A 13,688-nucleotide genomic window follows, 5' to 3' on the forward strand; every position below is an offset into this window, starting at 1 on the left:
GTATCCAATCAAATTGGTCAGACAAGACCTGCCCTTAACAAAACCATGCTGTGTCTGAGCTATAACTGAATTCTTGTCCAGATGATCCTGCAGTGCTTCTTTAACCAGTGCCTCCATTAATTTTCCTGGAACCGAAGTTAAACTAACAGGTCTATAATTACTTGTGTCAGCCTTTGATCCTCCTTTGTGAATTGGGGTTACATTTGCACATCTCCAGTCCATGGGTACCTCCCCTGAGTCCAAAGAAGCTCTCATAATTATGGCTAGGGGTTTGCTTACTTCCTTTGCTGCCTCCTTTAATATAACTGGATAGATCCCATCCACCCCGGGTGCCTTTTTTATGTTTATCCTCAACAATTTCTCCTCCACTTTCCTCTCAGTTATTAGAAAATAATCTAGCTCACTGCCAATGTTTACTTCACCTACGACATTCCCCTTCCTGAATAACTCCTCATGTGTGAATGTAGATGCAAAATACTCGTTTAGATTGTTAGCCACCTGAGCTGGATCCTCTACTGTTGAACCATCAACATCCAGTGGACCAATCTGATTCATCCCTTTCCTTCTTGAGTTTAAATAGGTAAAGAACTCTTTTCTGTTTTTCTTTGCGTCCTTTGCCAAGGATTTCTCATAATCTGCCTTTGCCTGCCTAATCTCCTTTGTGACTTGGTTACAGACCAACTTATATCTATCATAGGCTTCCATGTCACCCATTAATTTGTATGTATCCCATGCATTTTTTTTCTCTGCCATATGTCTCATTAGTTCATCTGACAACCATTTAGGCCTGAACCTTGAACAATATTTCTTGGTTGGTATGTAAAGCCTGGTAGCTTCCAAGATTAGTTCCTTGAATGCTTCCCATTTTGAATTTGCTGTTGGTAACATCATCAGTTGGTCCCACTGTATAGAATTTAAATACTGTCTCAGACCATCATAGTCGCCTTTACGAAAGCAAAAACCCTTCCCTTTACCTCTGATGGTAGTTACCTCCTTGAGTAAATCCCACTTCAGCACACTGTGATCACTGCCACCCAGTGGTTCCTTTATCTGCAGATTCCTAATGCATGAAGAATCACTACTGATAATCAGATCAAGAGTATTACTCCCTCTAGTTGCCTCCCGAACATGCTGGTGTAGAAAACAATCATCCAATAAATCCACAAAAGCCTTGCTAGTGTGTGAGTGACCAACCCACAAATTCCAGTCAATATCTGGGAAATTAAAATCCCCAATTATAAGACTGTCTGATTTACTGGCCCATTCTATTTCCCTGGACAGTTTCTTATTATACTCATCAGAGTCATTAGGCCTATAGCACACTCCTACTCTCAATTTTGATTTACCTATGCTTATGTCACACCAAACTGACTCGACACTGCCCTGTCCATCAATGTCGACTGGCTTCACTTCCTTGGATTTTATGTGTTTTTTAACTAATAGCATAACCCCTCCTCCCCTCCTGTCCTGTCTATCCTTTCTATACACATTGTACTCCCCAAATTCCAGTTCTGCATTCCTTATATCTGTGTGACACCACGTCTCTGATATCCCAACTATTGTTGGGATATTGATGCCTTTGATGTTTTGAGCAATACCTCAAATTCATCAAATTTATTTACTAAACTCCTAGCATTGGTGTACACGCAAGTATACATGCACCTGTTTCTATTCTTAGCTACCCTAACACAACCCATGTGTTTACTTGTACCGCAATGACTTCCAGCAGTCTCTGAAATATCCTGCATCTTGTTTTTCAGGCTTCTGCTCATTCCAATAGAAGCAGTGCAAGAATCTCTTTCACCTCTGCCAGTCGCTACTGTTAATCCATTAGTCTTTGTCTCCCCCCAAGCTAGCAGTTTTCCGACCCACCTAACACTGCCTCGATAGCATCAGCAAATATTCTTGCACCCTTTCTATTTAAGTGTATCCCATCCCTGTAGAAGCAATCTCTCCTGTTAACAAGTACATTCCAGGCTGAAAAAAATTCTACCCCTTGAGCCTTGCACAATCTTTCCAGGGCCAAATTGATCGACAAGGCTCTCATCATATACTCCCTCCTATCGTGATAACACATTTCCAAAAAGGTCTTGGATACATTTGGTCAATGACAAATGTACTGTTTATCTGAGTTTGGCATGTTGAAATATAAGACCAGAGCACATTATGGAAAGAAAAATTGAGATCATCTTCCATACGTTACAGCATACATTGTACTTTCAGCATATCACCTCATTCTCCAAAGAAGTATGGTCATTGGACCGTACTTCTTCGAAGGACCAATGAATCAGCTCAGATAGATGTGGAAAAATTATTTAATATCAGATTTGGAGAGACATGGCATTTATTTATTTTCAACACTATGGGACACCAGCTCATCATGTAACTGCTGTTTGAAGTTATGTGAATGCCATTCTCCCCAACCAGTGGATCAGGTAAACTTCCCATTAAAGATTCAAATCCAGGCTCAGTGACCTCCACTTCAACTCAGGTTTAACAACCTATGATACTTTTCTGAGGGACTGTAATAAAAGCTTGGTTTTGGATAACAAGCAAAAAATGTGTTTTCAAGAAGCACTGGACACACCCACACATGGAGGGAGATCATCTTTGTAGTGTGACATTCATGATGTGCACATACCTGTTTTGAATTATTAGTGGCATTCAATACATTATAATAACAATGAACTAAAATGAAACACATTAAAATTACATTACATTGAGAGTCCTGGGACTTATGGAATATCCTGTATTTGTAAATGAATTGTCAGTTTTTAAAAATCGTTATCACAATGTACATATAGTTTTTTTTAAACATACATAATCTAAATGATTGTAGATAAACAAAAAAAAAAATTGGTAATCTAAATTCATATGCCAAAATAATAGCAATGGCTGTTTTTTAAGAAAAAGGTTTGTAGATTTTTTTCTTAAAAAAAAAGTCAATTGCTTTGCTATTATGAAGAAGAAATTATATTTGTAGAGTGCTTATGCTGCTCTTGACCAGAAAAATTTAATCCCACATGCTGCTTCCATATATACCAATGGGCTAAGTCCTGTGGAATTCATTTAAAATTATCTCATTTGTTGGGCCTATTATGGCTTGAAGCCAAAGTTTTATTCAAAATTATGCCAAATTATATCAGTTGTTACTACTGGATTTTAAGTAATAGATATATTACTGCAACTGACTTAATATAAGTTTAAATTCTCCTGTGCAGTACTTGATCAGAAACTAATGGATTCATTAATCCACAGCAGTATTTTATGAAATATAAAAACGTGATCTTTAACTTTGAATCCTCCTTTCTTTCAGAGATATAACTTCACAGACTGATGAAAATAACAATATTGCCTTTTTATAAGAAAGGAGACTGTTCTGCCCTTCATAATTTCCCTTATCTGCACCAAGGATTGTTGAAATCATAGCATTCTTGAATAGCTTAATTATTGTGGAGTGGCTGATTCTGTTTTGAAATAGTACTTTCTCTCAAATTGAATTTTTGGGTCCTTATTGACAGAAATTTTCCAAACTGTTTTATTTCTTTTCATGAAATTCATTAGGATTATTCCTGCTCAATCATTGTTATCCATATGAATGATATAATTTCCTCTGTCAAAGAACTCGTGTACACTGATGATGTGAAATTAATCAAAAAAAATTTCATCACTAAATTCATATTTACTCATGACTTGTAGCTTTTTTTTTGCTTTATGATGGCAGTTGGTGATGCATAAGAAGGGAAGGGAATGGAATGAAAATGAAAGGGGAAAGCTGACATCATAGCAGATGTGTTTTTTGTTCAGACAGTAAGAATTTCATACTTGAACTAGATGATACATTATGAATTAATAAGGACAACAATGTCTTTTGCCCAACCACCTGCATCCTCCCTTTATGAGGATGGACTTGTTCCGACTGTGCTATATTTAATATTTACATACATTAGGTTCACAAATAAAGTTTATATATGTGCATAGGTGGTTTATAGGAGTTTGCTTAGTTTTTACCCTAGTTTTATCTTAGCACAATAGTTTTCTATAGGAGGAATCCCAACTTATGTGAATTCTCACTTACATGGGGGGCAGTACCAGGATCCTAACTCCTTCTGTAGTTTGAGACCGTACTGTACTTTGTTTTCTTGAGTGACAGAGACCAAATTTCAACCTTCAAGGCTTGGGCCAATGCCCGCATTAGAGATGATATCATTATCCACAAGTCAACCTAAGTTTCTAATGTTATTTAATAAAAACAAAAGTATTGCCAAAAAGGTAATCTGCCATTTATTTAAAACTCAAGATACCATTGCAACAGCAGTCTTGACCCTGCTGTTGCAAGATACCATTGCAACAGCAGGGTCAAGACTTACTAATCTGTTGTTATGATAGCTGGCCCCTGTTAGCAAGTTTATACAACATCAGCAAAAAAAAAAAAAAAAAAAAAGGAGAAAAGAGTGAGAGAAAGAGACTAACCTAGTTGCCTTTCTCTGCATCTGTACTACAGATTCACATCTTTCCTAAAATGAGGCTTTCAGACCTGCATGCAGTACTCAAGAAGTGGCCTAACTTTTTCCTCATACAACGGGATAACCTCCTTCATCCCTGCTGGCAAAATTGGCATATAGGCAATTCCTGTTTTTCTTTAACATGCAATTTTTATGTATACCAATGAAACATATAACAGAATATATGTGTTTAGCTGTTAACTGGAAGTTTTTCTTTCATGCACTGCTTGGCTATTCATATTCAATACATCTAACACTCAGTTGATGTATTTAATGCATTCTTGCTGAGATATGGTTCTGAATATTTGCAGATAATTTGATTTTTTTAATATGAAATATAAATAAATACAATTACTGTACTTATCTGATAAACTAATCCCGTTTGAAAAATTTATTCAAAGAAAGCTCATGAATTGCCTTCTTTTTGTCATAAAGAATCTGATAGCAAATAGTGACTTTGTGAGGGCCATTGACAACATCAATGCTTCTCTTAACATTGGGATCAAAATCCTCTATGATTCCTAATGTCTCTTTCAACGTGATTCCTAAACTTTTGAAGTTCAGGCTCTTTGAAAGGGTATTGAAGATTTCATCATCACTCTCATCCCTTTCTTCAATTTACATTATTGTCTGAAGCTTGGCCAAATTCAGCAGTGAGATTTTCTCTAAAATCATCTAAAATTTCTCTGTGAAATCATCGCCCCTGGGCAAACTGCAGACAAAGCTTTCTCCAACACCCATCACATTGAATTTCTTGATATCTTTTCCAACTTGTAACAATGTTTCTTACTGCCATAAAGATGTTACACCTCTTCCCAAAATTCTTAAGAGTTGTTTCTTTCTTTACCATTGTTAGGAGCAATAGTGTATGCTATGGTTCTTCTCAAAAAATATTGCCTAAAAGCGAAAATAATCACTTGATGTATAGGCTAGAGTAGAAAGTGATGTTTGGGGGAAGGAAAATTAACTTAAAAGTGAAAATCCACAATATGAGAAGGATGACCAGGAGCATTTTCTGGGATTAACAATGCTTTAAATGTCATACTCTTTTTCCAACAAATATTTTTCTGCTTTTAATACAAAATAGTCCTGAAAAAACTCTGCAGTAACCCATGCTTTCTTATTCAATTTCCAAATCACTGTCAGAAAAAACTGAAACATTTTTAAAGTTTTAATTTTAAATTACCAGTTGCACCTGTTAATAAGGTAGTCTTTTGCAGCTTTGAATCCTGGAAATTTCTGCTCTTCAGTTGTAAGTGAGGGCATCATTATCCAGAATGATTCTGTTTCATCTGCTTGATCTTTCATCTATAGTTTCCTCCACCTCCATAATTCTAGAAAGCAGGTTGGGTAAACCTGTGGCTGCTTCTGTATCTGCACTAGCATCTTCTCCTGTCAATTTTATATTATGCAACCATGTATGGATGATATATCTCTGAAACCATCCCCCAACTTGCATTAAATGGATCAGAATTATTCCCCTCACTGTCACTTTCTCCCACATGAGTTTTCAGATTTTCAGAGCTATCTTTTGCCCTTTATTAAATCATTATGAGGTAAACTGCAATTCAATAGAAACATTTTTCATCAATCCACATTTTCAAAAGTCTTTCCATTCCTTCCGTTGAGCTACTACATGCATGAGTGGAAGTAATATACTGACTGTTTAAACCCATTTTCACACGTTTCATAATTTGCTTTGTATCCTTCATTGTTGTACTTACTGTTCAACTTGCTAACATAACTCACAGCCAGTAGGCACCATGACTTCACCATATCAGTTATTATTATTTTCATTTACTTTTCAAGACTAACTGTGTGTTTTTTCTTTTTTACTCAACCAGTTCCAGGGGCACCCTTGCTTTGTTTTCTCCTTTTCACTTATCTTTTGTCGTGAATATCATAGCATGTAACGAGTAGTGCAGAGGAATAGTAGGGTTTTAATTGTGATAAATAGGTACTCAAAGGTTCTAATCACATATTGTGCATATATCTTTTTAGCTAAAGAATTTTTACTTTTTTAGCAAGGATATAACTAATTTAACATTGCAATCGTTACAGTATAGCATAATGTATATCTTGAACTTGATAATGTAAGGTATAACATAAAACTAATAATTCGTATCATAACATAATTCATATCATTGCATTTAGGAATTTATTAGCTTAATGTAGTATTGTCAATTAAATTTATTAATCTTATTAGTTTCTGTTTTTAATAAATTAAATTGTATTTAAATGGAAATCATGCCCCAGAATGGAGCAGCAAAGCAAAAAGTAGCTGGAGTGCTGTGGTTCGGGGGAGAACAAAAAGGGGCGATTTTTGAACACACGACAGCCTAAAAAAATGTGCGACTTGTGAAATGTTTACAGACCTTTCTGGAACAGGACATGATCCAGCCAGCCAAGTAGGATGTCTGTGCAAGGTGTAGACAGTATGAAGGAAAATAGGAGCCAACTCAGCATTCCGATGGGTGTTTATGAGAGTTTGAAGAGTATGGGAGATGCCCTCAAAGGAATTAAAATAGGGGCCCATTATGCTCTCAGCTGTCCAACCATACCAGATCTGACTCTTGTTTGTTATTTGGTTTTTAGGAGCATTAGCAACTAAGGCCATATTGCTCCGGGATATGCGGTGGTCATTCCCTGACCTTTCCGCATACTCTGTATTTGGTGGTGACGGGCTCGAACCCCGGTCTAATCAAGAAGCGTGTGCTACGCACTCCTGCTCCTTCCCACCTGGCTACGGAGGCACCTAATCTCACTCTTGTGTATAAGACAATGCACCAGCAATCTTCAAGGTAGAACGCACTGGTCTAACAAGAGCTAGTAATTGTCGATGACTCTATTGTCAGAGAAACTGAAAATATGTCGTGCAAGAATGATGGGCACAAAATATGATATTGTTCTACATGTTGGCACTAATGATATTAAAAGTAAGAGATCTGAGGACTTAATAAATACAGGCCAATGTTAGCAAAAATTAGGATTGAATTTTAAAGTGTCTGCAATTCTGCCCAGACATGATAGGAAGGAGTATACATCGAGAGCCTTGTCAATAAACTCAGCCCTGTGAGAATGTACAAGGCTCATGGGGTAGAATTTTTTCTTAGCATGGACTATACTTGTTAACAGGAGAGACTGTTTTTACAGGGATGGGATGTACTTGAATAGAAGGGATGCAAGAATATTTGCTGATGTTATCGATACAGTGATAGGTGGCCCAGAAAACTGCTAGCTTTGGAGAAGGGGGTACACAAACTACTATAGCCTCAGGCACAGGTGAATGTGATTCTTGCATTGCTACTGTTGGTACATGCAGCCTGGAAAGCAAGGTCTGGGATTTCAGGCCTTGCTGTGGGTCATCACGGAACAAATGGATACATGGGCTGTGTTAGGGTAACTAAGAGTAATAATGCATGCATGTATACTTGCAAACACACTAATGCTGGGAGCATTGTAAATAAATTTGAAGTACTGATTAAGTTGTCGAATGCAGACATTGTAGGAATAGCAGAGACGTAGTGTCACTCAGACATAAGTGATGCTGAATTTGAATATGGGGGAGTACAATGTATACAGGAAGAACAGACAGGACAGGTGAGGTGGAGGGGTTATGCTCATGGTTAAAAAGATTATTAAATCTAAGGCAATGCATCCAGTTGACTTGAGTGATGAGTGCAATGTTGAGACACTTTGGTGTGATGTAAGCACTGGAAAAACAAAATTGAGTGTAGGAGTGTGTAATAGGCCTAATGACCGTGATGAGTATACCAAACAGCTATACAGGGAAATAGAGTGGACCAGCAAATCAGAATGTCTCATAATGGGGGATTTTAACTTTCCAGATGTTGACTAGAATTTGTGGGTTGGTCACTCTCACACTACCAAGATGTTTGTGAATTTCTTGGATGACTGTTTTCTACAGCAGAATTTTAGAGAAGTAACAATACTCTTGATCTGGTTCAAATAAAGTGTATTGCTTAAAGAATCAGCACTGATTCTTTATACATTTAGGATCTGCAGGTAAAAGACCCACTGGGTGGCAGCAATCAGTGTACTAATGTGGAATTTAATGAAAGACAACTATTAAAGGTAAAATGAAAGGTTTTTTTTTTTTTTTTTTTTCATAAGCTGGACTACAGAGGTCTCAGACAGTTTTTAAATTGTGTGCAGTGGGACAAATGTGATGTTACCAACTGCAAATTCTAAATCGGAAGTATTCAGGGAAGTAATCAAAGAAGATACTAGGCTTTTCATACCAACAAAGAAATACTATTCAAGGCTTTGACCTAAATGGATGTCAGATGAACTATCGAGGCACATAGCAGAGAAGAAAAGAGCATGGGATTAATGTAAATTATCAAATGATACAGAAGCCTATGGTAGATATAAATTAGTCTGTAATCAAGTCACAAAGGAGGTTAGGCAATCTAAGACAGATTATGAGAAGTCTCTGGCAAAGAAAAGCAGCCACAACTTCTATGCTTATATTAACAGTAGAAGGAAGCTTGAATCACATTGGGCCACTTGATGTCTATGGGTTAAGTGTTGATGACCCTGCTCAGGTTGCAGACAAATTGAATAGGTATTATGCATCTACATTCAACACATCAATTGTTTAGAGAGAGGTATGCCAGAAGTTTATCGAACTCTAACGAGGGGCTAAATTACTTTTTGATAACTGAAAGGAAAGTGGAGGAGAAATTGATGTGGATGGACATAAAAAAAAAGGCACCTGTTGCAGACGGAATCTATCCAATTATATTAAGGGAGGCAAGCAAAGGAGGTAAACAAACCCTTAATCATAATTATCATAGCATCCTTGGATTCTAGGGATGTTTCTATGGACTGGAGAAGTGCAAATATATATCCCCAATTCATAAAGTGGGATCAAAAGGCAATATGAGTAATTACGGACCTGTTAGCTTAACATCTGTTCGAAGGAAAATAATGAAATCACTGGTTAAAGAAGTAATGCAGGACCATTTGGACAGGCACAGGCATGCAATTATACTGCAATCACAGCATCGATTTTTCTAGGGGCAATCTTGTCTAACCAATCTGATAGGTTATTACAATGCAAAGACTAAGGAACTAGATGCAAAAAATTATTTAGCATCATATACCTGGTTTTCAGGAAGGATCTTGATACTGTTGCACATGAAAGACTGCTATACAAACTGGAGAAATGTGGCATTAAGGGCACATTACTGCTATGGATAAAGTGATGGTTGAGTGGAAGAAGATAGCGAGTGGTTATCAATGGGCGCTGCTCTTCGTGAACTAATGTTATTAGTGGAGTTCCCCATGGTTCAGTGCTGGGTCCATTGTTGTTGTTTATATTTATCAGTGATATTGATGAGGGTGTATCAGGTTTAATGTCTAAGTTTGCATGATACAAACTTGGGTGGTTAATGACAGTCATCAGGGTGAGCTACTGCAAGAAGATCTAGGTAAATTGGGTTGCTGGACTGAGAAATGGCAGTTGAAGTTTAGCATCGACAAATGCAAGGAACATGGGTAGCAGTAACCCCAGAGAAACTTATCAACTGTGTGGTACTACACTCAGGGTAGTGGAGAATGAAAAAGACCTGGGTGTAATTGTGCAGTCAGACATGAAATTTTCTGAGCAGTGTAGAAAATTTTATGTCTGACTGCACAATTACCCCCAGATCTGGAAGCCTCAATTCAGGAAGCTTGTAGATATGTAGATATGCTGGAACAGATATAGAGAAGGGCAACCAGATTGGTGAAGGGAACAAAAGGGTGCTCTTACCTAGAAAGGCTTCAGTCCTTTCTAGGTAAGAGCACCTTTCTAGGTAAATTGCAGTGTCTTGAGACCTGGCACCTACAATGAGATCTGATTGAGGTCTTTAGAGCCTTCAGTGGATTGAGTAGGCTGAATGTTAATGGTATTCTTCCACTTTCTGAGACTACACACATGAGGGGGCAAAAATTCAAGTTGAGGAAGGATGGCTAGGATAGATGTGCGGAAGTTTGTTTCAGCCAATGGGTGGTTGATTGTTGGAATAAGCTTCCATCTGTTGTATAAGTGGATGGGTTGAATAAATTCAAGGGAAAACTAGACAAATTCTTTGAGTGTATGGATGAGTGAATTATTTTTTATTTATTTATTTTTATCTTTTGGCTGATGCTGTATAACCTTGCTTTCTTGCATAATTTGCCATCACTACTACTACATAGTAAAAAAAAATTCTTCTACAAGTTACTATTCCAGTAAAACTTTTAAAACTGAAAGTGGTTAATGACAATAGTGATGAGTAACATGCTTGAGACTGCTGAAACGATACCAAAAGCGAAACCAAAACCTTTGTATCAGTTTTGCTTTCAGATTTATAAGGCACATGTACCTCAAAAATAATCTTATAAATAAGTGAATAAATTATCAGTTTGTTAGTACATACATTTGCAAGAAGCATTTTTGGCAATGAAAGATCAAAAATAATCAAGGGGTTTGTTTAATAGATAGTCTTCAAAATCTTCTTACAGCAGATTTGGATCTTCACATTAACAACTGAGCTGCCAAGAAACAAAGTTAAAATTAAATTTATATGGTGAAGGTTTCTATTAATGGGTTTTTTTTTTTTTTTTTTAGAATGGTAATTTGAATTCACAGCAAATTTAATAATATTAAATTTTCTGTGAATCCACATGTCATATTATAGAGTAATGGTTCAACAAATAAACTTGACTGTCTATATAAATTTATGCTATATCTGACAAATGTTACTGACCAAATGTTTTTAACTGTGAGAATCAGTAATAAACATTAATAAATGAATGGAACTTAAGATAATCACCTCTTTTTCACTATGATGCCTGTGTAGATAGTGATGCAGCTTTTCCTCATCTTTTGTCCAAGGTTTTGCAGACTTCTTATGATTTAAAATTCTGCTATCACGATCCTTCTTTTTCTTTTAAAGGAAAAATTGTAATATGCATTATCATATTTTTGCAATTTTGATTTTGAACCTTAACACTTATAGGCATAATATTAGTAAGAATTAATTTGCAAGCGTGCAGTTCATATAACCAAATATGCAAAATAAAGTTAGCCATATTCTCAAAAGTATTTAATTTTATTTAATGTAGAGATAAAACTTGATGTCTTCCTGCTTTAATTCTGACAACAGTTGTTAGCATCACACTAAGGGAACATTCTTTAATTTTGTCAGAATTTGCATGAATAATCATCATGATTATGCTTTTAAATAAGGTAAATGCTCTACTTATATCCTTCACACATATCTACACACAATCATTTTAACACTTCTAAGTTCACTTCTAAACGAATTTATTTTTTGTGGCTTTTTCTCCAGTGTGCATGTAGGCTATTTATGCACTGTTATTGTAACAATAAATGGTAAACAGACAAAGAATTAGCACAAAGTTATTTCACATTTAATGAAGTAATTATGTGCCAATTCTTGATTATTAGTAGTGGCACAAGAAAGCTTATACAGCATCAGTAAAAAAAATAACATGCACCTCTCACTTCCCCTGTCCTACCCTCCTTAAATTTATTCAGACTACCCACTTTCACAGTACCAGATTGAAATTTGTTCCAACAGTCGACTATTTGCTGACTGAAAGCAAATTCTGCACATCTATCATGCAACCATTCTTCCTTGATTTAAATGTATGCCATTCTGTGCATTGCACGAACAAGAGGAAGGATGCTATCAGCATTTAGAATATTCAATTCATTCAAAGCCTTAAACACCCGAATCAGATCTCCTTGCAGGTGCCTAGTTTCTAGATGCTGCAATCTGCAGAACTTAAGTCTTTCCTGGTAAGAGTACCCTTTTGTTTCCCCTTGCTCATCTTGTTGCCCTACCAGTAGATCAACATCCTAAAATGAGACTTCTAGACCTGTATGCAGTACTCAAGATGTGCCCTAATGCTGCCTTATACAATGAGATAATCACCTCCTTATCCCCCTCCTTATGCTGATGAAATTCCTTTATATCATTAACAAAATCCATGAGCTATCCTGGAAACCTGTCTGCACCACTCAGAAAAACTTTGTGGCTGAATGCACAATTACCCCAGGACATTTTTGTTCTCTACTACCCACGGCCTTGTACCCACACATTTAGTGTTATTCTTGTATTGCTGTACCCATATAAAGTACCTTGCATTTCTCAACATTAAACTTCAGTTGCCACTTCTCAGCCCTTTTGGTCTAATTTTTCCTGGATCTTGTTGTAGTAGCATACATTGATTACTGTTATTAACCATCTTGCTAACCTTTGCATCATCTGCAAACTTAAACATTAAGCATGATATTAAGCCTATCATTAGTATGAAGGCCATTGTAGCAAGTGATTAAGCATAAGAGTGCAGTAATGAACACACACTTTTGAGTGGACTGTGATTCAATCTCATGTGATTGCTAAATACAGTTAATAATTGTATTCATCAACAAAATAATTAATTGTGATTCTAAATAATCACTTAACAGGAACATCATTAATAAATGTTGAAAACAAGAATGGGTCCAGTGCTGAACCCTGGGGGACTTCACTAATAACATTAGCCCAAGAGCAGTGCCCATTGATAACCACTCTGTCTTTTTCCATTCAACCACCCCTTTACTCATAGCAATAACTTTTCGCTAATGAAACACTGATCCAATTTTTACAGCAGCCTTTTATATGAAAACTCAAAAGTATTTCTAAAATCTAAGTATATTTCTGAAATCAGAATTATTTTTTGAATTCAGTTCCTTTGTCACTGCATATAATATCCAATCAGTTTAGTAAGACCAGATTGCCCCTTAACAAACCCATGCTATGACTGCTATATAAATGTATTTCTCTTTAGATGGTTCTGCATTACTTTTTCAACTAGTAATTCCAATATTTTCCCCGTAACAGAAATCATTAATTTATCACTTCAACATTTGATCCACCACTTGTGAATTGTGTATACATTTGTACATCTCCATTCCATATGGACCTCCCCTGTTATTCTTATAATCAGTTGCTTTTTTGTAAAAAAAAAAATAGGTGCCGGTACTCATTCTTTGCTATCAAGAAAAATTGAAAATTAAAAGGAGATGAAAAGTACAGTACTCTAAAAAATTATTTCCTAATGTTACTTAGTAGTTATGTTTTTGGAATCAGAACAACAAATTAAATTTATTAACACAGTTTA

The 13,688-nt window shown here is 36.2% G+C and overlaps 1 protein-coding gene across 1 annotated transcript in view; it reads right to left on the bottom strand.

Annotated features, from left to right (window-relative positions):
* Positions 1-13,688, bottom strand: part of LOC150091265 (uncharacterized) — a 117,770-nt gene that overhangs the window by 16,961 nt on the left and 87,121 nt on the right. The window contains exon 2 of the mRNA XM_090383009.1: positions 11,330-11,443. Coding sequence (XP_090239135.1) covers positions 11,330-11,443 — 114 coding nt within the window. The remainder of the gene's footprint in view (positions 1-11,329; positions 11,444-13,688) is intronic.

The sequence above is a fragment of the Mastigoproctus giganteus genome, chromosome 1 (genome assembly GCF_048544385.1).
Source record: "Mastigoproctus giganteus isolate SK-2022 chromosome 1, ASM4854438v1, whole genome shotgun sequence".
NCBI classification, from domain to species: Eukaryota; Metazoa; Arthropoda; class Arachnida; order Uropygi; family Thelyphonidae; genus Mastigoproctus; species Mastigoproctus giganteus.